This window comes from Triplophysa rosa, linkage group LG25, assembly GCF_024868665.1.
Source record: "Triplophysa rosa linkage group LG25, Trosa_1v2, whole genome shotgun sequence".
Lineage (NCBI taxonomy): Eukaryota > Metazoa > Chordata > Actinopteri > Cypriniformes > Nemacheilidae > Triplophysa > Triplophysa rosa.
This window is the reverse complement of record NC_079914.1, coordinates 9,840,188-9,866,031: the sequence shown is the minus strand read 5'-3', so window position 1 is coordinate 9,866,031 and position 25,844 is coordinate 9,840,188. Positions and strand designations below refer to the sequence as shown.

General features: G+C 39.5%; 1 protein-coding gene across 3 annotated transcripts; it reads left to right on the top strand.

Moving 5' to 3' along the window:
* The first annotated feature begins 342 nt into the window (after positions 1-342).
* Positions 343-25,844, top strand: gatad2ab (GATA zinc finger domain containing 2Ab). 3 transcript variants are annotated; one of them, XM_057326108.1, is made up of 11 exons: positions 343-723; positions 16,178-16,436; positions 19,558-19,684; positions 19,844-19,972; positions 20,128-20,199; positions 20,316-20,429; positions 20,662-20,856; positions 20,966-21,221; positions 22,484-22,899; positions 22,988-23,186; positions 24,007-25,844. In XM_057326108.1, exons 1-11 carry the CDS (start codon positions 381-383, stop codon positions 24,138-24,140), a joined length of 2,244 nt encoding a protein of 747 aa, XP_057182091.1. In that variant the 5' UTR covers positions 343-380; the 3' UTR covers positions 24,141-25,844. The 3 variants fall into 3 exon arrangements, with proteins under 3 accessions (XP_057182091.1, XP_057182092.1, XP_057182093.1); XM_057326109.1 differs by lacking the exon at positions 343-723 and adding an exon at positions 1,977-2,148; XM_057326110.1 differs by lacking the exon at positions 343-723 and adding an exon at positions 15,345-15,489.

Genomic DNA, 25,844 nt, shown 5'->3' with positions numbered 1-25,844 from the left:
TCCTTCATAGTTATGAAAAATAGAATAAATATGGAATAACTGTATAATGATCTATTGATTTCCCCCTAAAATAATGATAATTAGGAATTTACCATCTCACTATAGTAACCAGTTTCACCGTGTTTTTCTTTTGCTAAACTGGTATAACAACGTAAAACAAATGTTAGTTTTTCTAAGGGGTGTACAGATGACTAACGTTATAAGGCCTATAACACAGTGAAGCTGTGGTAAAAAAAGAAAAAGAGTATATAACTCTAAACAAAAATTTGGAAAGGGAAAACTTTCCGTGACGTCTCCCTATTTCCTTTTGCCGGTGTTTTGCTTCCGGTCTCTCTAAAAATCTTTTTGGGCCACACGTACACAAAACTGAGGTATTTAAAATGAGTTCTGGTTCAACTTGTGCTGTTTCCGGTTGCTACAACAACTCGAAAAAACTGAAGAGTTTTCAAGAAAGTATTTGTGTAGCTCACCAGAAAATAAGGGATGAATGTCCGTGCCTGCCACCGTACGCATTACACTCCATGCCCGCGAAGAATGAAAGGAAACACGCGTGGCTCGCGGCTATGAAATTAAAGAGTCCTCCAAAGAGAGTTTATGTGTGTTCATTTCATTTCGTAGATAAAAAGCCCACGGAACTTCATCCCGATCCGGAGCTTTACCTGGGTCACAATCGACCGGATCAAAGCAAACGAAAACAAGATCAAGACGCCGACGGATCTGACGGTAAGTTTATAAAATTCGTTTAAAATGCTCTGTTGGTCTGTTTTGTGTGTAATACCTCTTTATTGTTATAGTGTCCAATTAATTAGATTAGTTTTGTTTACATCTACTTTGTAATTGTGGGTTACATCCAGTTGTTACGTCACGTGTTTCTTTTCTCACCGCTGACCAGGGGGAGCCAATCATAGTAGTTTTTGGCTTCAGGGAAATAAATAATTTCTTAGAAACACTTCTGTCGCTAGATTCTACTTGTAAGCGACAAATTATTTAAAACCTTAGACGTTTTCGCGTATAAATTTCCTTATTTAGGAAAAAACTCAATTTAAACGCGACTTAAAAGAGTGGGTTTGAGCCATAGAGCTCCCCCTAGAGGATAAAATCGTTGGTACGGTAAAATAACTTCGCAACATTGACTGCTCAATGTTTTATTACTATACTACACACAGTATACTACAAGTCCTATTAAAGTGTTAAAGATTATCTGCAGATAATCCTTATTTCTAGGTATATGTGCGTCTTTACATCGACAAACATGGATGTTGCACATCTTGTACAGTATTAAAAAAAAAATAATAATTAAGTATTAAAAAAATAAAATGGCTTCAATTTCTATGCTCAGGAAAGGGTGGGTAGTAATAGGCTAATAATATGATGATTAATAATATATATTGACAATTGACAACAAGCACATAAATCATGCATACCATTAAAACAATACAAAGAAGTCATGGAGTATAGGACTGATCTACAAAAGTCTGTAGACAAAACATAGATTTGTAAAATTGTGATAGGATATTTAATGATTCTTTTTATTTATTTTTTCTTACCTATTGATGACTTCTTTTATTTAACTGAAAGTTTGATACTTAACAGCACTTTGGAAAATTGAGCTCTAGATATTTCAATAGCAAGGCCCTTAGATTTAACCTTAACAGTTGTAATATTTTTACCATTGTCTTTACATGGCAGGTTTAGACTAATTAAATAGCTGCATTACTATATAAAATGAACAATCATTTGAACTAATATTGCTATTACAAAAATACAAAGTGAAAGGAGCATCTCATTAGTGGCCACTTCCAACACACCGCAATTTCTATTGTAGCAACAATTACTGAAAATGTAAATACGCCATCGTGCCTAAAACAACGGTTGCCATGGTAAATATTTGTATGGGTGACTATGGGGTCAAAATCAAAATGATGGGATGTTCTTCCTCGTGTACACCAGAGCGCGCTAGTGCGCATGCGCGGTGACTCGGGTCCATGTGTAGGCAGCGAGTATCTTTATTTGGCGACCGGAGAGACAGCGGGCAGGGCAGATACACAGAGAGTATACCCGCGTTACTTTTACACCAAAAGACTAGGGTAAAAAAAAAGCGTGAGCGTGGAGACCCCTCAGAAGATTGTAAAGAGTTTCATCTTCTCGGTAAGTACTTTGAAAGGCGGACTGAGTGATTTTGGGGGGGTTAACAATGTTTTGATTGAGTCCAAGTTGGTCACAAGTTTGCTAAAGGTAGAGATGGGCCAGATAGCGAGCTAAGCTATCACACGACAGTGTGTGTGTGCGCGCGCGTGCGTGTGTGCGTGCGTGCGTGCGTGCGTGTGTGTGCGTGTGTGTGTGTGTGTGTGTGTGTGTGTGTGTGTGTGTGTGTGTGTGTGTGTGTGTGTTTTAATTAGCCGCTCTTAGCCGGCTAGTAACCCAGATACATTCAGCAATACATTAACACCTAATTCAGAAAAAAAATAAAAATAAACATAGCATTATTTAGTTTTGAGTGTGTTTGCTAAAAGGATGAGTATTTTGTTGTGACAGGAGAATGCATGTTGTGTATTTTGATGATGTTGTTGGTGTTAGCTGGCTTTGGTCCAGTGGACTTCACATTAGCTTCGCTAGCAAGTGGACTGTTAAGTTAAATAGAGGATTTACAAACTTAATCCTCATTTTAGCGTGTGCATTTGACAGATATCGTTGAATTGTATTGATAACGCCCAAGAGTGAAGTAATAATCCACTTTAAATGGGAAAGTTGTCAATTGTTATCAGTTTGGGAAAATGAACTAGTCCTTTAGCTCCTCTGCTAATTGAGTTGATAAGTTAGTCAGCATTAGCTGCTGTTAGCCGGGATAGCTAACGTTAACTAGTTTTGCTTTCTTGCTAGTAAAATCGCCGGTTTTTGCTTAACGTATTTTGCTGTTGGTAAAAAAACTAAATGTCCCATATTCATAGTTAGATTTGATCAAAGCGACTTCGTTACACCTCTGTGTGTCAAATTACGTAACAATTATTTATTATATGACAATTGGGTTATATTGTAAATGTAAGGTATTGAAAAATAGTATTGTTGCTTATGTCTGGCTAGTGAGTAGAAGTAGTTGAACTCAAAGGTTTGTGTTTTGGTCATAGGTTTTATTCCAGTTTCTGCCTCAAATGGTTTGTTCCCACTTTTCTTACTAGCAACAATTTCCAAACACTTGAATAAACACTTAAAGTGACACTTCACCCCAAAATGAAAATTATGTCATCATTTACACACCATCGAGTTGTTCCAAATCTGTATACATTTATTTGTTCTGATAAACACAGAGAAAGATATTTGGAAGAATGCTTATAACCAAACAGATCTTGCCCCCCATTGACTCCCACAGTAGGAAAAAATACTTTAATCGTTTTTTTATTCTGTTGAACAAATTAAGACATTTTGAAGAATGTTGGACAGCAAACTGTTCTGGGGCACTTTTGACTAACATTGTATTTTTTCCTACTATGGTAGTCAATGGGGGGCAAAATCTGTCTTCTTTCAAGCATTCTTCCAAATTTATACAGATTTGGAACAACTCGAAGGTGAGTAATGATGACAATTTTCATGTTTGTGTGAAGTATCCCTATAAGTTTAAGAGAGAGGACATAGTTCAGTGTTTCTTGATTTGACTTGTTGCAAGTATAAGTATATTCTTGACATGTCAACTTTCCAAAAGTTTTAAAATGACCAAGTTTTAAGTAATAAAGTAATGTTAAACTCACCCTCATGTCATTCCAAATTTGTATGATTTTTGTGTTTGTAACCAAACAACATTGGACCCCATTGACCTATACTGTATAGACACAAAACCACCAAGATATTTCTCAAAATATCTTATTTTGTGTTCCATAGACGATAGCGTCATATACAGGTTTTGAACGACATAAGGGAGACATCTGATGACCAAATATTTTATTTTGGATAAATATTCCTTTTTCGCTGTGGTAAACCTTCTGTATCATTCACAGACTGACCCGAGATAAATTATTCCTTTAGGGTTACCTATGAAATTCCAGCTGTGCCTGGTGTGAGACTTTGGACTGTTGTGTGTAGTTTAACTGACCAGTTTGTTTGTCAGCGCTGAAAAGATGACTGTACGATATCTGTTGATGTCATGGCCCTGTTCATTAATGCTTAAATTCCTGTCCTGTTTCTCATGATAGAGGAGAGGTGCAGTTCAAGGTGGGTCTTCATGGGTGTGGTGGTGGTGGTTGAAGTTGTGTTGTCTTGGAGAACCCATGATGTGGCTTTTTTGTCAATAAATTGGGCGGTACCAGCGTAGGAACATTGTCACAAGGAATACTGTCAACAGTTAGGTCAAGTTTCCTCTGCTGTACTCTTAGTAAAGAAACTACTTTTATACATTCTTGTCTGTCCTGGATCAGACAGTCATGCCAAAATGATGTGCAAGCCTTTGCAATAGCTTTACAATCCACCCAGAATAATTCAAGAACGATTGTATTGACTCATCCCTATACGCCGCAACCAGTATATGTGCTCAGGTGTTTCAGAATCATGCAATGCCACGTTGTGCCTCTATTAGGCAACCAGATAAGCCACTTGGCACCTCTTAGTGAGCACTAGCATGTTTCTCGGAGTCTCATGCCCTACCAAGGACAGATTTAAGGACTACTGTGAGAGACTTGTCGAACAATAATATGACCACACAAGCGTGGCTTTGCTCACTGGGGGTTTAGCATCCAGGTCTGAAGGTCTGAGTTGTAAGTGTACTAAGCATACATGAGATCTATGTCTACTTCATAGTGATTTGCTAGATAGGTGATTGAGTAGTGACACAACTCAAAAACAAAGCGAGGTTAACTTTTTTGCACTCTGACTGAATGTGTTTAGGGTGTAAAGCATCCAGTCGTACGTACCTGAGAAATACACCAGAGCTGCTGTATCTGAGATGGTGGCTTGTAGTAAACAGGAAGGGCTGGAGTCTGACACATGGTCCATAGCAATCTAGCAAGATCTTTTACTGCTCAATACCAACTTCCTAAAAACTTCAGATGAGGGAGGTTACTGGAAGAGAGACATGATTTATTGTCAGGAAGGTGCCAAGGTGGATTCGCATGAGCTGTGTTTTTTGACTCTTTGGGATCGCTCCTGTTTTGGCTGGCATCCAAAAGTAGACGCCATTGTATTATAAATCGACCGTTTCACTTTCAGCCACCCATTGTCAGTCAGGCATGGTTTCGACGTTTTCAAAAGTGTAGGAGAATCATGACTCATAATGAAGAGTGCATTTGGTCAGTGGGTTTCTTGGAAGTCACTGTCATTATAACAGTTTCAATTCAGTTCACAGTGGTCCGCTTGATTATATTTTGATGTAACTTTCTATTTATTGTTTTAATTATTCATTATCTAGCTTTAGTTGTACTGGATTCATACTTGTAATCTTGAACATTTTGTATATTTGTTAACATTATCGATAGTTAAAGCAAGCAGAACACATATTTTATGACTTATTTCTAGCGAATTCTCAACATGGTACAAATGAATGAAAAAACACTGAACATCATTAACAAGTTTTTCTTCTTGCAGCGTGTGTTTAACCTCAGGCAAGTTAAGCCAGAGATACTAGTAAAACAATGTGACACTTATTTTATTTAAGGATGTTTAATGTAAGTCTTTTTTTACTATTTTGTAACATGTTTATTAAATATAGTCTTATCGGACTCGCGTGCCTGGCAAGAAGTTAACGTCCGGTCTGCGTTTGGTTATAATATAACAATTTAATTAATATTTTAATGATATTAAATGAAATGAAAACTACTCAACTGTAGTTTGATTCTTTGCAGAGATCTACCAGAAATTAAGTTTGGGCCACATAATGTTTGTTGCCGCTGACGCTGTCTGTATGTACATAGATTTCTACAATAAATCCTGAGGAAAAATTTTCACTTTCACCGTTCCTGTGAATTCAGTTGCTTGGGAAAGGGGCCTAAACATTCATTGAATGAACGAAGAAGCTAATTCTATCCTTTTCTAGAGTTTCTCCAGCAGTTTTTTCTGCAGTGTGTCAAAGCTGGACTTTGCTAACGCTGCAACTCTGGAAAGGTCTGTGTGCTGTAGTGACATGAATACGCCGTTAAGGTATTCATCCAGGAGTGAAGACTTACGGGGGCTTGGACCTATCAGGCACATGGGGTTGGATTTGTTTTTCCAAAGTGTTTTGTCCTAGCATGAGGATGATGTAAGAAATGTGAATTGTGTCGGCGAACATTGTTGCTTCAGAGTAGGGTTGGGAATCGAAAATCAATTCCAATTTGGAATCGGAATCGAAAGGCTAGGAATCGGATCGGAATCGAAAGGAATAGGAATTGGATACTTGAGATTAAAATTTGAATTCCTCTTATCAATTCCTGTGTGCATATTTTCAGAAAAGTAAATGCGTTCTTGATCTGCTGATATCTCAATAAAAGCCCTTATGAAAATTATCGATATTTTTTACTATAGTAAGCATAGTTTAGCTATAGAATTTGCATTAAAGCAAAGGAATCACAAATTAACCATAGTTGAATTATAGTAACTGCAGTTTAACCATGATGTAGTTCAACTATGATAATACAAATTGTAATAAATCAGAAAAGGTGTGTTTCTATGTGTAAATATACACAAAACGGTGCTCATAAATATATATATATATTTTGCACACAAGTCAATAAGCAGGCTAAATGACCATACAGGTTGATATCTAAATGTTTTACTTCAACTGTGGAATCGAAACTGGGAATCGGTAAGAATCGAAATCGATAATCAGAATTGGAATCGGAATCGATAAAATTGAAATGATTCCCAACCCTACTTCAGAGTGTTTGATGGTAGCAGTTGGTACAGAAGATCTTTTACTTTCTCGAGACGGTGGGAGTTTCTTGATCAAATTAAATTTCTGACATAATGCTAGGGCGTTCTGGGTGGTCGTCAGGGTGTTTTGAGTGGATGCGTACTGGCGTAAGCCATAGTAGTCCATCTGACCGCTAGATCTTCTTCAGTGTTATTCACATTTGCAAATATGAGCAACAGTAATCAGTGGTGTAAAGTATTGGAGTAAATGTACTTAGTTACTGTACTTAGTATCTTTTTGGCTACTTTGTAGTTGTACTGAGTATTAAAGATATTAGCAACTTTTACTCTCTACTTGACTACATTTTTGAACAAGTATATGTACTCTTTACTCCACTACATTTGTAATGAATAATGCAATTACACATTACATTTCGACTGCTACCTATCATTCTTTTGCGGCAGTTTATTTTTGATACAGAAGAATTAATATTGCCATTTACAGGGCTTTGAAGGTACTATATCTTGTGGGTTTTGCTCTTACTTACTAAAACATGTCAACATGGCTTCTTTATGTGAATACGAGTGCATTATCAATTAGGGTTAAGATAGGGTTATCAATGTCAATCGCTGGCGGTTTATATGTGAAATGAGGACATGACTGCAGCCGGCGATGAGGCCAAAACCAGCATGTCCAGTTCAAAAAGGCTTTGACTTTTTAATTTGACTTAACATTATTTTATTTATCCGTTATATTGAAGAGACCTTTTGAAAGAGTTTGGTTTATTATGAGCACTTGAGTGTTTGTAATAGATGTAGGTTATGGTGTCGACCATGATTTGTTGCAATTTTGAGGTGTTCAGTCTTATTTTGATTTAAGAAAATAAATGTGATTGCTCTCCTCATGAATCAACTGTTTCTTGTTTTTCACTGACATGTCTCTTAAGTGTTGAGGACTAGTGCTGCTTTGAGCCTACATTCAGTACGAGTAAAATACTCAAGTACTGTTAAAATCAGATACTCGAAGACTTTTACTCAAGTCGTTTTTGAATTGGTGCCGTGTAACTTGTAATGGAGTAGTTTTCGCTGCAAGGTATCTGTACTTTTACTTAAGTATGGTTTTCAGGTACTCTTTACACCACTGACAGTAATGCACCGGCTTGCTTTGGCCTCACTGCTGCTGGGTTGTGCCCAGACCCGTGTACCACTATTCTCCCCATCTGATCCTACAGACCTGCATTTCGTCCCGTCAGACAGAGAGTTTAACTTCAGAATCCGACTGCCATTCAAACTAAGTGCTGTAAACCAAGTCATCAGCCGATTAGTTAAGTTTGACAACAAGATTATAAAGGTGAACAATTCATTTAGAATTGTTTGCATATTGTGAACGATCAAACAACTCAAATAGTTTGAGTGCGTCCTGTGACACAAATTCAATGCATTTTGGTGCTGCCACACCACTGGTTATTCTTATCTAACAATTTGACTATACGTGATCCAAGAGGAGCCTCGTATTGTGCAAGTGTGTGTGCGTCAGTGTACATTTGCACTGTAGTCTGTTTGAGATGGCAGTGGGGGATGGGTAGATGCGCGAGCATGCATGCGTGTGTCTATGTGTGTGCGTGTGGAGCGGCTGTCTGCTTGCGACTGTTCTTACTGCACGAGCATTCTTTTGTACCCATGTGAAAAGCAATCAGCTGTGCTTTGCGTGTGTGCGTTGTCCTGTTGCTAGGGGGCATACCAGGTGGATCCTCTGGCAGTTATAGGGTTAACGACGTCCATTTTGTTAGGTAACACCCTCGAGGCCTGATCTATCTGTGGTGTTAAAATGGCAGAGCTTAACCCTTGATATGCAGGTCTGAAATCAATAGGGGCATCTTTCACTCAACCCTCTTGGCAGCCACTTCTTGTCGTGGGTGAGAAGACGTGTTGTTTTTTAGGGAATTGGAGGAACATCTGTAGCATGTCAGGCTTTGGTATCTCACCTGGATTGGGGTTTAATACTGATGATCAGATATTTTGATGTTTATGACACGATCAGGAAATCTTAAACTGGACAAGCTTTGTGAACCACGTGTAGGGTCCCACTTGGGGAATTGTTGCTTGTTTTGGCCTGTTTACCATTTCTCGTCATTGTTTAAAATCAGACTCATGATAATATAGCTACATTATTATCGCTATTTTATTACTCATAGTTGTGTTAACTCTTAAAGGAACAGTTCACCCAAAAATAAAAATTCTGTCATTATTTACTCACCCTCAAGTTGTTCCAAATCTGTATAAATGTCTTTGTTCTGATGAACACAGAGAAAGATATTTGGAAGAATGCTTGTAACCAAACAGTTCTTGGCCACCATTGATTACCATAGTAGGAAAAATGACAATGGGAGTCAAAAGTGGCCCAATGTTCAACAGAAAAAAGAAATGTATAAAGCAATTTTATTTTGCTACTATGGTAGTCAATAGTGGCCAAGAACTGTTTGGTTACAAGCATTCTTCCAAATATCTTTCTCTATGTTCATCAGAACAAAGACATGTATAGAGGTTTTGAACAACTTGAGGGTGAGTAAGTGAAGACAGAATTTTCATTTTTGGGTGAACTGTTCCTTTAAGTATTAAACTTTGGCACTCATTTCATTGGCCAAAGTGTATGAACTTGTAGTGGTAATGGTTGGGGACCAGTACATAACCCCCCTAACAACATCCTAACACTCAATCTGAACATTTTAGAAACACCTTAGTGGCAACAGTTGTTTTAGTTTTGTGGGTTATATTGGCATCATGTCTTGTTGTATAGCGTTTTGAAGACTCCTATTGTCTCGCACCAAATGCACCCGATGGGATGGCCGTTACATCAGACGAAGCATCTTCAGTGGTCCCGTGAGGATAGCCACCGCACTCCCAGTTTGCCACAGCGTGGCATGAATAGACATGTTTTTTCACTCGCCTCGAAACAATCCAATACACTGCAGTTAATGCGATAGTAAATGCAGATGTAGCCGACATGTTAACATGCACAATTTAAAGAGGTTTCTGTGTAACCCAAAAGGGTCGGTAATCAACATTCACATGTTGCGTGTCTGTTTTGATAAAGAAAATCTACAATCTGTTGTGTGGGGTAAGGTGGTAGGCCATAAAGTTTAAATGGCATCACATCCTAAATCTGATGAATAGAACTCAAACATAAACAGAAAGATAATGCTCTGCATATGAAAATATGAAGCTTCCTGCCTTGCATAACACTGTCATGTTTTTAGCTGGGGTTTTCAGTGGTGTGTGTATATGGTAGCTCCAGTCTTACCACATTTTGGTTCTGCAGAGGAAGCTTTCAATAGCGTTGATCTCTGAAAGCTGTGTTGTAGCTTATACCGAGGCACTCATCTCAGATCTGGGTAACTCCTCTTCGCTATCAGTTTCCCATGAGGCCTCGCGAGCCACGTGTCCGCAGCTTTAGCGACAGGCATCCATTTCATAGCATGAACAATTGGCTTGTGTATGACTGAACTGGTGGCCCTGTGTGAATACATGGCAAAGCTTATATGCTCAGAGAATCACATTTACAGGAGTGGTGCTAACTGTTAGTTAGGGCTGCTCGATTATGACAAAAAACATAATCACGATTATTTTGGCCAATATTGAGATCCCGATTATTTAACACGACTTCTCATTAACTTTTAAAACAACATAGAAAATAAATAACTTTTATTTTTCAATTGAATTCACAGTTTAAAAGCAATGTAAAGAAATAGCACAGCTGAACCACTGTAAAAGAAGGGGGTGCGCTGTGGATTTATACCACGAGAAAAAAGAGAGTCCTTGCAAAATGGAATGTGGAACAATAATCGTTTTACCTAGATTATTTTGTTTTTGTAATTGTTGAAGCCAAAATTGACGATTACAATTAATTTTCGATTAATTGCACAGCCCTACTCTTAGTGTGTTGTGTTGTGTGCAGTATTTGCTCGTGAAATTATGGAGTCATTCTAGGGCTGCCCCCCACTAAAGATTTTCCTAGTCGACTAGTCCTTCATTTCAGCAATTAGTCGAATAATCGCACATTTATGATATTAACATAATTACTTGCATATATATACAAGGAAAAAAATAGTCTAAGTTTACCGGCTGAGAAAATGTTTTTTAACACTTCCATATTACAGAGAAATGCTAAGTCATAATAATAAAGCGTAATTAAGCGCTTAAATTGACACATAAATGAGCCGCAGTTATAATTTAGTTATAATTATCATGTGTTGGAAAAGCAGCAAGGAGACTGCCTGTACATTTAAATAATTTATTAAAAAAAATACAAACTATAACATCAGTTACATGCCAAATGAACTTGCCTACAAAATAACCATAAACATAAAACACCCTTTTGAATAAAATAAACTGAAAATTTTGTTCTTTTTTAAAGGAAACAAATAAATAAACAAATAAATAAACATTTATTTGTTTATTTGCCGCAAACGGCAACTCTTTAAAATATTAGTACAAAATAAAATATTAAGCAGAAAAAGAGTAAAAAGTACAAATAAAGTAAATAATAAAATAAAAAAACAGGCCTATGGACAAGTCATAAACAACTTTGTGCAAAGCAAGGAAAACAAAATAAATAAATAGCAAAAACACTTAACTGAAAAATTATATTGAAGAGGGAAATTAACGAAAACGAACGAACAAATAAACGCAGCAAACGCCAAACCTTAGAATAAAAAAGAACAGGCTACTAACAAATAAGTTTTTGTACAAAACAACGCAAACAAATAAAAAGCCTATAAGTTCTTTGCTTAAATGGTTTAGAACAAATATATTTTAAACAAAACGTGGAGCAAATAATTGAAACAAAACAAATACAAATCAAATGGAACCATTCAAGAAAAATATCAGCGCAAACTGCCATATAAAGCCGACGGATGAGTCTTGACCAGAAACCACGAATAGAAAAACCAGTCTGAAATTTCCAAACAGAATAAAAACAACCTCTATATTATATAAAATCGAATAAATAAAAATAAAAAACAGATAGCAAACAGAAACACTACAAAAAGGGGAAATTAAGCTAACTTACTGTCACTATTTTTCCATCCAAACTTTTTTTTATATTACGCATCAGAAACACCAGCTTGTCCACATAGTTGGGAAGAAGTGAGATTCTTGACTTATTCACAATGAAACCGGCCTTCGAAAAGTTGTGCTCTGATGGTGTGGATGTGGAGGGGATACAGTGCAGTCGCTTGGCTGCTTTAGCAAGCTTTGGATATCGTTCTTCATTTTTTTGCCACCATGTCAACGGTCCCGAATCAACCTTTGTTTTGTCAGCCAAATACATCTTTATTTCATTCTTCTCTTCTGCATGCTCCTCCTCATAAATGGCCATCAGCATGGATATCTCGGCCTGATTTTACTTTTTTGATGCGGGCTCACACTCCTCTGTAGACTGTAGTACTAATGCTGACATGATCCCTATATTGCGCAGCTTCTGTAGATAAACTTTCTGCCAGATCCGACACTGTGGAGTATGCATCTTCTCGTTTGTCAGTGTCAAGGAATGACAAGCTCTTAAAACGTGGGTCTAAGACTGCAGCTTGTGTATAAATGCTGGTCGCCAGATTTCCCGTCAATTCCCATCTCTTGTCAATTTCTTCTGCGAGTTGTATCTTCAGTGCTTTTGTGGTCAGGCTGTCATCATCGTGCAGAACCAAATGGCGTCTCTTCATATTTATTAACATAGGCACTGTTTGCGTTGATCTCGCGTTGTTTCTTTTGATGTCATACACTGACCAAGCTGCGCAGCGCTGTGAAGCTTTAACGAGCATACTGACTGTGTGACGTCACGTGAGTTTTTTTTTATTTAATTTTCGCGACTAACCGACCAATGAAAAAGTATTCGACCAAGCCTCCTTCACATCGATTAATGTTTAGTCAACTATTTGGGGGAAGCCTTAAGTCATTCATATATTTATTTAAACATCTAGTGCTAGTCATCTTTTATTATATTTATTATGCTCTGCTGATTCAAGCATTATATCAAATACGATACGATATGATACTCATCCCGATACATCCCGATTTCTCATATGATAGATTTAGATCAAAATATACTTGCAGAAAATTGCCATTCATAACTACTAATCAGTCAATCTGACAAATCAATGCATAAAGTAGTTTTGAGAATGAGTATAAACTTGCAGAAGATCAAGTCCTTATACAGACCCTTGTTTCTAAAACAGTTTCTAGGGTTTCTAGGCTACATCATATGTATGCATGTGTTTTACAAATAGACTATATGTATAACGAATAAATAATATGCATAAACGTGCAATCAGAGTAAATAGATTTAATTAAAAAAGAAATGTGTTGAATTAAAATAGATGACGGGTTTCTAGATGTCCGATTTCTAGATTTAATATTCTAAATGTAAAGGTGCTGTAAGATTTAAGTGAATAGATTTGCTCTTCACTTTCTATTACACGCAGATTTACTGTGGCTCTTCCACGTCTTTTCAAAAGCGTTACTGTATTATGAGCTAGCGGCACGTCATCACTACATCCCTTCAGTGGCGGGAGTTTCATTTATTTTAATCGCGTGTAATAGTTTTTATAGTGGATTAGGCAGAAGCAGTGCTGCTTCATGTGTGTGTTGAATTAGCGCCTACATATCATGACACTAACTTTACACTTTGTCTTAAACGCAACCGTTTGTGAATGATACGAGAATGCGCTTGCATGTATACAGGGATGCAGAGAGAAGGTAAGAGAGCGCGCTCTTAAACTTTCACTTTATGATGGTGAAACTTTGCAGTTAATCCGCGGGTCACATGCATATAGAATTGTGAGGATGCGATCTGTACGGAACAGGGGTAAACTCAGATTAGATCCTTTACATCACTATTAATTGTTAATTGCAATAATTGGCTAATTTTTAAAAGTGCTGCAGAATCGATACGGAGGCAGATGTATCGATGCGTGCATCATCAGGAGCTCATGTCGATTTATCACGCAGCTCCTTAAGGGTTTGTACCATACTAATGTCAATGTCTCAGATGTCAGTATTTCGTGGTTTCAATACCCATGTGAGATGTGAAATGATTTTCCATAGCCATGTAAGTGCAGCTTTTATAATCGTCACGTCCATTATGGACACATTTCACATCCATACCATTGTTTCTTTCGTATAAATGCGCACAATTCTTTTTTAAATGAATATTTTATGTTCTATAAAGAGCCATCCCTTCTCCTTTTGTTGGGTGTTATTGCTTCTGGTTTGTGCATTTTAATTCACAGAATTCATACAATGTATGTTGTCTCCCTTGTTTGTCATGTCCATAACGCATGTGTTTTATATTTAATATGAGGGAAATAAACAAAAAAAATGATGTCCGTACTCAATCATCAAGGGATTAGAAAAAACATAATTCATAGTTCAATATATTGGTTGAAGAATCATTCTCTGAGAATTTATATTTTAGGTTTTGACTGCAAATGTCACATCCATAACACCGGATTTGCTCTTATGTAATTGTGGATGCTTCTGTTTGCCTATTTTAACTTGTTTAAATCTTTTTGCAGTCATTATAAACCAGAAAGGCATGCCTTTCTTTAACCTAGGTTTCATTTCTGAAATCAAAGCAGGGTTTTTCCTGGCTCAAAATGAGGCGGAGGTGGTGCCATCCTGATCTTGTACACACACACACGTAGGCCTACTGTACCTTTAAGTGGATTAACCAAAGTGTGACTTTGACATTAAAAGTTCTAATAAAATTAGATGAAAATTACAATTATTAAGTTATATAAAACATTAAAAAATTGAAAATTAGGTGACGGCCAACCTTTTAATTTTTAGGTACCGACTTGGACCCAAAGTACCGGGACTTTTGACAACACTAATACAAAATATTCAATATGTTCTTAATTTTTGGATCTGAGTTTGTTGTCAGTAGGAATTCTGCTAGTTTGAAACGTAGTCAACCAATATCCACTGCACAGTTGAGAGGTTTGGTTGACCTTGTTTTAAGCTGTATGTCCTGTGCTTATTTACATAAAGTATTATATCTGTATAATACGTCCGTCGGCTGGAATGAGATTTAGCTTGATTTCGAAAGATATGTTTAGGCCAGCACTTGTAACTTCACACGGTTCAGTATTCCTCCAGCATCTGCTGACTAGTCCTTTCTTAAAACATGTCAAACGCAACAAATTACTTAACCAATGATTTGTCAAATCTAACATTTTCATCTAACAAGGATCCTTGACAACAGTGTGTTATAATGTTAGCTCGATGCACGTGTTAATGTGCTTATTTGTTTTATTGAACGCGTGTAATGTTGAGACATCTGCGTTGGTTGTTATCGTGCCGTCAACAAAGGGGCGAACTTCCTACTCATCTCTAAAAGACTTGTGTTTTGGAATGCAAACGGCCCATCCCCCACTGGCAGAGTACTGCGTCTGTGTGGCCGCATTTGCTGCCAGCCGGTATCTCAAGGGGTTAAAAACCTGCTTTAGTCTCTCGGCTGCGTCCATCGACCGGTTTGAACTGGTTTTCAGGGAAATGCTTTATGTGTCCCATGGAATCTTGGGAAGGGTCATGTGGAGCCCCAGTGATGTCACAGCAGATGAGAGCAGGCCTGTGTGTTGAGTCAGCTCTGCTGCTATCAGATGGCCGATATCATGTGTAAGACAGGTAGGTCAGCACGTAGAGACAGAACGGGGATCGTAACCTGTACGTTGCCGAGTTATAGATTTGTTTCCTGTAAATTGGCTGTTGCTTGAGGTTTGCATGCATATTTTAAGCCTCAGGGGAAGCTTCCTTGACTTGTTCTGACAGCGTGTCACAATTCAATATTTAGATTCTCTCAAGGGTTCTTCTGCTTTGTGCGATGTCTTTCCTGTTCGTGCAGTTTGCTCCAAACTTGAGGTTTTGGAGTCTAGGCTCTTGTTTTGAACACACGGCCACAACTCCGGTGTTCTTTGACGTTGCAGAAACTGTGCGCTGTATGTGTAGGAGAAATGCTTCCCATCCTTTCATGCTTTGTCTTATTTGTCCAATCAATATCTTTGGTATTTTGGTTTAGGTCCAGATGTCACTCTATGAAAAGTAGTCAAATTAGACAGATGCCAACACGGGCAGGTTGCGTGACATGCCCTCGCCAGAGTCAAACCATGAAGCCAACAACGTTCAAGAGACATTATGTAACCGAAATATTCCCACAAGTTTTTGTGTGTTCATTATATTATTAATAAATGAAAACATTGTAATTTTTATAAATTGTGTTAGAGAGTGTTATAGGCTGTATTGTTTTACCCTTTTAGACTAAGTTTGGTATAAGCTTCTAAATACGTGTTGCTCATTTACTGATGTTTCTCCCAAGGTGAGAAGATGTCGGAGGACGTGGTGCGTCAGACGCGCAGTCAGAAGCGGGCACTAGAGAAGGAACCCCCCACTACCGAGGCCGACTTGAAAAGGGTCAAACTGGAGAGGGGAGAGCTGGTGACCGTGGATGGACTGAAGAACAAGAGCGAACACGCCAACAAGGTGGCCAACATCCTACGAACCGGAGAGGTGAAGGCAACCATCAAGGTGGAGGTGCAGACCGGAGATGAACCCGTGGACATGAGCACTTCTAAGAGGTGGGCAGCACTCTGTATTCGGAAACCGATGCATATGAGAGCTTTTCATTAAAAATAGAGGTAGTAACATGTTGATGCTGGCTAGCGATGACCTGTGAATTACTGAAATCCCAGACCTGTCGTTTTATTGCTGAGTTCTCGATGAGGACACTTAACCTCAGGTTGCTGAGCCCAGGCGCTTCCTGCTAGAAGCTGTGAATCTAAAACATCTGCTTGATATAGTTTGCTTTGCATTTTAGCAGACGCAAAAAAACAGGTACAGATTTGCACCTCTTGGGTTCAGTTGGGTTGAAAGAGTTGCCTGGTTGTGCCTTGAGTTTTTTATATTACATTTTATGGATCCAAACTAATTTGGATGTATAGAGCAGCGTTATATTGAAGAAAATTATGATATTAAAGGGATAGTTCACCCCAAAAAATTTAATTGTCACGAATTACTCACTTTCTAGTTGTACCAAACCTGTATCAAGTTCTTTGTTTGGTTGAGCACAAAGATATTTGGAAGAATGTTAGCAACTGACATTTCTGAGACATCATTGACTACCATAGCAGAAAAAATGTTAATGGTAGTCAAAGGTGCCCCAGAGCGTTTTGCCTCCCTAAATTCCTCAAAATATATTTTTTTGGGGGGTTAAGCAGAATAAAAACAAATATTTTTACTTGACTTCAAAGTATAAGCCATTTAAGTGACTTAAGATTAAAAAACTGGTCTTCAAATGCTAAGAAATGTTCGCTTGAAAGGGTTCATGAAAGGCGATCAAAAATAAGAATTGTCATTTAATCTCCCTTTTGTTATTCTTCTGTATATGACTCTTTCTTCTGTGAAACACAAATGAAGATATTGTGAGAAATGTCTCAGTGGTTTTGTGTCCATGTAATGGAAGTCCATGGCGGCCTATGTTGTTCGGCTCTTCAAAATATCATCTTTTGTGTTCTGCAAAAGAAAGTCATACAAGTTTGGAATGACGCGAGTAAATTTTGGGTGAACTATCCCTTTAAATGTTGCATCTGAACGCTGACCTACTGCCGATCTTCTGAAGGCGGCAGTTCTCATTTGTTTAAGTTAAAAGTAACAACAAAAGTTGTGTCGAGCTTGTGATAAAGTGAAAAGGACAAAGGGGATGGCCTGATGCCATGCGGGGTGGGGGAGGGGCAGGCCGTCGTGTGAAAGATGTCGCACTCTACAAACACGTCCATCATACTGTAAACTTCCCATACACGTTCTTATACACGTGCCGGCTCAGCACTTCGATCTTCCTTCGTGTGTCATGCCCCACTTAGGACGTTCGAAGCGTCTCCATTTTCTGTCGCACCTGAACCCTGTCTGACTTCTCAAACCGAGGCCTATGTCACAAACTGGTTTCAGCCGGCCGTTGCCATGGTTTCCACACTGGCAGGAACAGTTAAAGAAAAGGGTGGGTGTGAGTCATGTGACCTGAGGGAAATTCTTGCGTCATGTGATCTTTCTCTGGTGCTTGTAAATACACAGGAAATCACACAGGTCATTTCTGGTAACGTTCTGGTTACTACATCGTTGTAATTTCGACCTGAAAACTGACTCGGCACTCCAAATAAAGTTGAAAAGCACTCCCGTGAAGAACTCGCATTATGATCTTACGGTAAACTTGGGCGCTTTATATGGAGGGATGGATTTAATTGGCTGGCTTGCTTTTAAGGAACACTCAATGGTTAAGAAAGTGACAGTGGATACGTGATGTTTTACCCTGTCAATTTTCTAGAATGGGCTGCATTTGGAGGATTCACCTGACCTTCTCTTTGTCATCTTGTTTTTAGTGATGCGTGAGGGAAGATTAGGTCGGTTTTGGGTTATGTTGCCTATTTTGAAGAACATTGGAGACCAAACAACATTGGACGTCATTGACTTCCACTGTGCACACAAAACCACAGAGACATTTCTCAAAATATCATCTTTTGTGTTCCGCAGAAGAAAGAGTGGGTGAACTAACTATCCCTTAGAATATCTTGTTGATGGGCTATTTTGGCTTAGGCCAAAAAGCAACCACCCAGAACACCCTGGTAACCATTTAACAGCATCCGAGCCACCATTCACAAACAGTAAAACTATAAACTTGAAAAAATGTTGCAGTTGTGGTGTTGCCTCCGCTTATTCTTTTACATTTAGAAAACCTTCTTTATAGTTAGCGTTTTAGGCCTTAGCAACCACCAGGGCACACCCTAGCAACCGTATAGAAACTTTATACATGCAGGATTTGCACAGACAAGAACTCATGTTTTTTTCTAAATGTAATTCAGCTTCTAAGTTGTCGTTGCTAATGATGATAAGCGTGCGTGCGTTAGTACAGCAAGCTTAGTATGTGACCCTTATCCCAGAAGCAACAATAGGCCTGTGCCAATACCAGATTTCCGGCTGCCCGTGCAAGTCCACCGGTGGCCAGTAGTACACAGTCTGCCATGTCATGCATGAAGGAGGGTGTCTTTGATATGCGAGTGACTTGCCTGCAGTTAAAGTCGAGGATGGCGTGCACACAATAGCCTGGCTTTTAGCCATACCCACCCCCCTTACCCCGGCTCATACAGTCTGGGATGCAGGCATACAATGGGTACAGAGCTACTGTCCTGAAGTCAACTTGAGACCAGCGTTGCCATATTTTTGATGGCTGATGTGGGTTTGCGTTGTTAATGCATTTCTTGTATTTTTGTATGATCATACGATAATGCATTTTCTGACCTTAGACAAACTTATTGAGCAGATTCTTGGAAAGCAACTTCTGAAGGGAACTCCATGGTCGTATGGCGACCTCTTGTGGGCAGTGTAGGCAATGATGCTTTTTAAATCTTTGCAATCAGTTTACCTACAAAGAGATGTGGCTCAATATTTTGGTTTAGAGAACACACATGCAGATAAAATGTATAATGTAATGCACTGTAAGCTGTTTGGATACAAGCTAAATGCATATTGCATTATAGTACCCATCCCATTGTTGTGTGTGGTGCACACCACTGTATACTAAATACTTTAGAAATACTATGAGTAGTGTCCTTCTGTATTGCAAACATAGCCACAAGAAAGACGTGAAATATCTTAAAGTGGGTCACTGTATTTTCAGCTTTGGCTTACATTTTCCTCTTTCTTTCACAGCGACATAAAGAAGGAGCGTCCTCTGACGCCTGATGATGTCATCATTCTGTCGGACAATGAGCCTTCTAGTCCTTGTATGAATGGGGTCAGCCACAGTTTCAAGAAGACAGATACAGAAATGCTGATGGTAATGTCTCATACTGGGACATACATTTATATGCCAATCCATTTTTTACACTTGAGTAATTCAAGTCATAAAACTTGAGTTGCACTCAAAGCGTATAAATCAAACGTCAATGTATGATTTGATTGCTAAAGTGATATTTTTTCTTTGCGGCTTGTGCAGAAGAGCAGCCCGGCCGAGCGTGAACACATCATCAAGCAGCTGCAGGAAGAGCTGCGCCTGCAGGAAGCCAAACTCGTTTTGCTGAAGAAACTTCGGCACAGTCAGACCCAAAAAGACGTCGCGCAAAAGGTAACCAAGTATAACGTTAGACGTCACAATAAGATTGTTCAAAGCAATATAGCACACATCCAATGTTGACAAAAGCAAGACTAATTCTTCAGTTAGAGACTTCATACAGATTCCAATAACAGTTTCCATCATTGTTGTCTTTGTCACTATTGCAGTCAACTAATTCTGTGACTGCACCTCCACCTCTTGTAAGAGGCAGCATCTTGTCCGCTAAAGGACCTCTACAGGTCAGTGCTGTTCGGGTTTTAAGGGGCTGTTTACACACAAAACAGCTAAACGGGGCATAACAGAAGACTTTATATGCTTTTTTATATGCTTACTGTGCTTAAATATGTGTGTTGAGGTGTCCAACCGAAACTCAGGAACAGTGATTCCTCCTCCTCTGGTTCGAGGTGGGACCCAGGTCTCCAAACACGGCTCCACAGTGGTCATGCCACCTTTAGTCAGAGGGTCACAGGTATGTATTGCCACTCCTTATTCATGTGAATAAAATTTTGAGACATCATTTTGAAAAGTATTTTTATGTCGCATTAGTATTAGTGGCCATTTTCAGATTATTGATAAACTTTGGTTTCTTGTTTTAGTTTAAATAGTGTAAATTGCGGTAAAATTATGTATTAGAAGCCTATATTTTATTAGTATTGGCATCATTGTCGCCCTAAAATCGTGTGTTTTTTTGTGTGTTGCAGCCCATCGCCGGGACCCCGCAGCAGATTGCGTCGCTGCGACAGCAGCAGCAACAGCACTCTGGCTCTGGACCTCCTCCGCTTCTGCTGGGCCCGCGGACCTCCGTACCCAGTGTGCAGATGCAGGGCCAGAGGATCATCCAGCAGGGCTTGATCCGCGTGGCTAGCGTAGCCAACGCAAACGTCCTGGTTGCACAGGTGAATGCAGTTAGAAGCACTGTGCACAATTTAAGCAATTCTGATTATAACCTTGCTAAACCTACCTGATAAAATTGTCATGAGAACTTTTTTGTTTTCCCACATCCAGGCATCTTCGAAGAGCTCTTCTGTGAACTCTGGTCTGGGCACCAGCAGCTCCAGCGCAAACGACTCTCCTGCCAGTCGCCAGGCCGCCGCCAAGCTCGCGTTACGGAAACAGCTGGAGAAAACACTCCTCGAGATCCCACCACCCAAACCTCCTGCACCAGAGCTTAATTTTCTACCCTCGGCAGCCAATAATGAGTTCATTTACCTGGTGGGGCTGGAGATGGTGGTCCAGAATCTACTAGATACACTGGCTAAAAGTATGTACAGCTTTTGTAGCACATACTTGCTAAGCATCACTGTAAAGGCCTGTCCACCCCGGAACGATAATCGCGCTTATCGCCAGCTTTTTTCGAGACGTTTTTCAACGTTCATACCCAAGCGATTTTCACCGGCGATCAGCTGAGTGAACGTGCAAATTCACTTCCTGACATAGATGCCGCTTAAAGGAGTCATATGGCGCGAATACGTGTTTTTCTGTGTCTTTGGTGTGTTATAAGTTGCCCATGCATGCATTAGACTCGTAAAATTGCAAAAATTAAAGTGTGGGAACAAAAGATGCATTCTATCTAAAAGCGAATGCTCACCCAGACCTGCCTGAAACGCCTCGTGTAACCACACCCCCACAAATCTACGTCAGTTCGTGGTATGATTTGACTAAGACCGCCCAAATGTATACGCAAGTAAGGTGGGCGTACCTGTCAGTACAATTGCTTTGGAACCTGATGTTCCAAATATGGTAAGAGGCGTTACATTTCCGTCACACGCTTGCAGTATTCCACCAATCACTACGCACTGGTTAACTGGCCAATCATAGCACACCTTGATTTTCAGAGCAATGAGCTTTGTTCAAAAGCCGTGTGTTTCAGAGAGACGGGGCAAAGAGGAGATACAAACATGCACGGTATGTGGAAAATACAGTGTTTTTAAAGCTTAAATCGTGTATACACATTGCATTACATCTAAAACAAACGATAACATTAGTTTTAGCTGTGTCATATGACCCCTTTAATGAAAAACAGAAATACCCCTGGTACACAAGGTGGCACTGCGCAACTTTATGCTTCTGACATTCGCTTGCCACACAGAAGAAGAATTCATCTTGCTTCCTCTTCGTCAGTGTGTGCTCGGCAAGACCATTTTGTGCTTGAGCGCCACCAAGTCGTGTTTTACTGTAACTTCAGCAGCTCGCCAATCTCATTGTTTTTAATGCGGCGCGTCAAACTAAAAAAAAACGAGCCTGAGGCATTTTTTTTTTTTAAAGACGCTTTTACGCCTGCTGTTTTGCGCGTCGGTGTGCACACTCACATTGGCGCACTTTGTTTAGTCACGAGACGTTAAACGTCGACGATAAACGTGCGATTATCGTCCCGGTGTGGACAGACCATTAAGGTTAAAACTTAAATCATAACCGAAAATAAAAGCAATGGAATCTAGCAATCAGAATTGTATAATGTATAATATAGAATAAACATTTTGTGGGTGGTCTTACATTACTTGTTTACCTCTATTTGCTTCTCAGGCAAGCAGCCGCAGGCCGAGTCTGCATCCACCCCATCGCCCAAAGAACCCTATACATGCACCCAATGTCAGACGGACTTCACCTCTCGCTGGAGGCAAGAAAAGAGCAATGGATCCATCCTCTGTGAGCAGTGCATGAGCTCCAACCACAAGAAGGTTCTGAAGGCGGAGCACACAAACCGTCTGAAGGCCGCCTTCGTCAAAGCCCTACAGCAGGAGCAAGAGATCGAGCAGCGCATTCTGAAGCAGGCCGCCTCGCCCGTCTCCAAGTCCACCAGCTCATCTTTGTCCTCGCCCGTGATCAAGTCGGATCACGTGCTGGTGTCGCCGCAGTACAAGCAGGTGCGCACGTCTCTCCAACAGCAGCAAACCAGTAGAGGATCATCGGTGGGTCACTACCACAACACCATCAAGCGGGTACTGGATTATTATTTTGATTTTAAACTTTAACATTAGTAGTACACAATAATTTTGCTAAATTGTTCACGAACCGTTCCTTCCACAGACTACAGGGCAGCTGTCACGCAGCGTACAGCAGGCGGTGAGCGCGGGCGCACGCCACAACTTCACCACGACCTCTCAGCTGCAGAGCGCCGTCACGGCCGCCGCGCTGGCCAGCAGGCCAGGTAAGCATGCCGTGAGGGCAGGGGAAAAGGGCAGCAGCAGCACCAATACCTGGAGGAAACAGAACAGCACCACCACAGGTAGATGATGGCAAATGCAAAAAAAAAACCTGCCCCTTCCTTTTTCTTCTCTCCTTGTATCTGCACACTTTTTCGGTGTGTACTGTCCTGGGACAACAGAGGGAATACCTTGGTTAAAATAATCACTTGGTGAAAGTTGCTGCCAGCTATTCATTGCTTTGGTGGTTCTTTTTTTCTTTAGCTTTTCCTAATTCTGATTTGAAAAACCTAAATGAAAATGAAAAAATAAATTTTCTTCCTTAAGAATCTGTTTTAAATGAACCATAACACTGCAAATCAGTTTCAAATCCGAAATTGCATCACGATAAATAAATATATTTTAATTTAAAGCAAACGTAATGTTGTCCCATAAAATGTTATAAAGTGCAAATCTGTATTAAAAATAATATTTTCTAAATTAAAAAACAAAAACATGGTAATATCACATAATGAATTGAGATGCAGTAGAACCGGCACACTACTATATTTTTTGCTCTCCAGTGTTTTTTTGACCCACAAATGGTTTACGGTCAAGTCAACACATTCCTAAATGATGATGTAATGTTAATTCATTATTTTATGGGGTTTTGAGTTGTATTTTGGTCAAGCACCTGCTTTGGTCAAGCACCATTATTTTTTGAATGCGCGCACATTACTTAAAATTTTTATTTTCGTTTCATAGAATGATCCGTAAAATGAATAGCAAATAACCTTTTTCTTGACCAAAATACTCCTGGTTTTCTCTCTTTGAGTGTCAGAGCCACACTGGAAATCTATCTGTTGGCCTTATTGCTTAATTTACTCTGAGTGATTGTGAACCACTATACTTTTTTTGCGACAGGTGTCGCCATGGCTTATGGCAACTCCAGTCTTTCTGTGCACAGGACGACGTCTCCAGTAGACCGTCAACGCGAGTACCTCTTAGACATGATCCCCTCTCGCTCCATTTCCCAAACAGCAAACACATGGAAATAGTGCCCTGTGATGGACGACAACCATCTTAATATTTCTCATAAATATAATCCTGTCTCTGGACGTTTGGTTGGTTATCAATATGGGAGAACCAGCCATTAAGCAATAATAAAAATGAAAAAATATATTTTCTTTCTATTTCATCTCTGTTCCAAGACCTTTAGTTGTACAGTTTGAGGCAAGAAACCCATAGGCCAAAAAGTATCCTAGAGCAGAACTGTACCAGGATCAGTGATCGAAGAGACACCAGAGATCTTCTGTACAGGCCTTTGTATGTATCTACTGAATCCCTCCAGAACCGAGTGGGCTTGAGTGATCTAATACACGTGATGATGTCACCCATCCGCTTGCTTTCCGTGGCTCTTATTTGGAGCCAAGTGGAGTGATGGATCTCCATTAGAGTTCCAGGGACTCACGGACACATTTTCCACAGGAAGTGGAGGAGACGGGATTGTTGACTTCCTGCGTAAACCAGGGATTGTTTTTTTTTTCTTTTGACCTTTTGCGGACCATCTACGCTCTACGAGATTGATTTAGGTTTTCTGACGTGCACACTGTGTCATCGGTGTGTATGTTGCGTATTTTGTTAATAAATTGTTTTTAGTTTTGTTGGTGTGGTTTTTTTTTACCGTGGGCTCATTCCACCCTTTTTTGAAATGGCCTTTTTTACAGGCTTCAAATATACAAGAAATTGTTAAACTGTTGAGGTGGTTATACATCTGCTGGTGTAGTGTGTGTTTTGGAATATTTTTGGGTTGTTTTTTTTTCTTTGTAAGCTTACAAAAGACATTTAACCGCATCAGGGATAGTAACGGAGATGGTCATAACTAACAAAAGCAGCAGCCGTGACCGGACAACTGTTGTAGACTTGCGTGTGTGTGCGTGTGAACAATTTGTCGATATCAGGTGAGTCCGATGGTAGAGCTGATATTACATTAAACTTTCATTGTGATCTTTACCCCCTTAAAGCTTTCTTCTAACAGCATCCAGGTAATATTTGGATGTTTCGTTATTTATAAATGTCACTTTAGATGAAGGATATACTATTAGCCCAAGTTGAATGAATTTTTATCCCGGAGATTTCTTTTTGTAGTTGCGAATTAAAGATTGCAATTCTGTTTGCTAGAAACTTATTCGTTTTAGATCCTGTTGCAAGTTGTGCAGTCTGGCATGAACGAATCTTTCCTTAAAGGAAATGTTTGGGTTGAAAGCATTACTGCTTAAAGAATGTAGCAAACAATCTTGCGTGATTAGATAAGTGAATTCCTTATGTACCTGCCTGTTAGGTGTTGGTTGCGTTATTTTGCCATCTCTCTTTTTTTCTTTGTTCTGGATTGATTTGCTAGCAGTATGCTTGATATTTTAGCTGAACAGTTCATGTGTATTATATGCAAAAGCTCGGGTCCCTAGTCTCTGCAGTCCAGAACACATCCAGTTATGCTGTATGTCAACTTTTGGTTTTCAAGATGAGATCCGTTCGATGCCTGTGCAGTGTTTGTGACAGGGGCCTGTGTTTTAGACGGCTGCTCTGAGTGACTACTGCCTGCTGCTGGTAACTAACACCATTCCATTTTCCCTGGGATGCTGCCATTGTTTGTGTAACATCCCTTTTACAAATTGTAAAAAAAATGTTCTTTTTCATCTGTTTCTGATCTCTGTTAATAATTATAATAAAACTAATTTTAGCCTGTTTTGGCTTGTGTGTTG

What these genes read in the sequence shown, in the direction of transcription:
- gatad2ab (XM_057326108.1), top strand. Translation starts at nt 381, where the DNA reads ATGAGTTCTGGTTCAACTTGTGCTGTTTCCGGTTGCTACAACAACTCG. An exon ending in AGACGCCGACGGATCTGACG is followed by an intron (nt 724 to 16,177) that starts GTAAGTTTATAA and finishes GTTTCTCCCAAG; the next exon opens with GTGAGAAGATGTCGGAGGAC. An exon ending in ACAGAACAGCACCACCACAG is followed by an intron (nt 23,187 to 24,006) that starts GTAGATGATGGC and finishes TTTTTGCGACAG; the next exon opens with GTGTCGCCATGGCTTATGGC.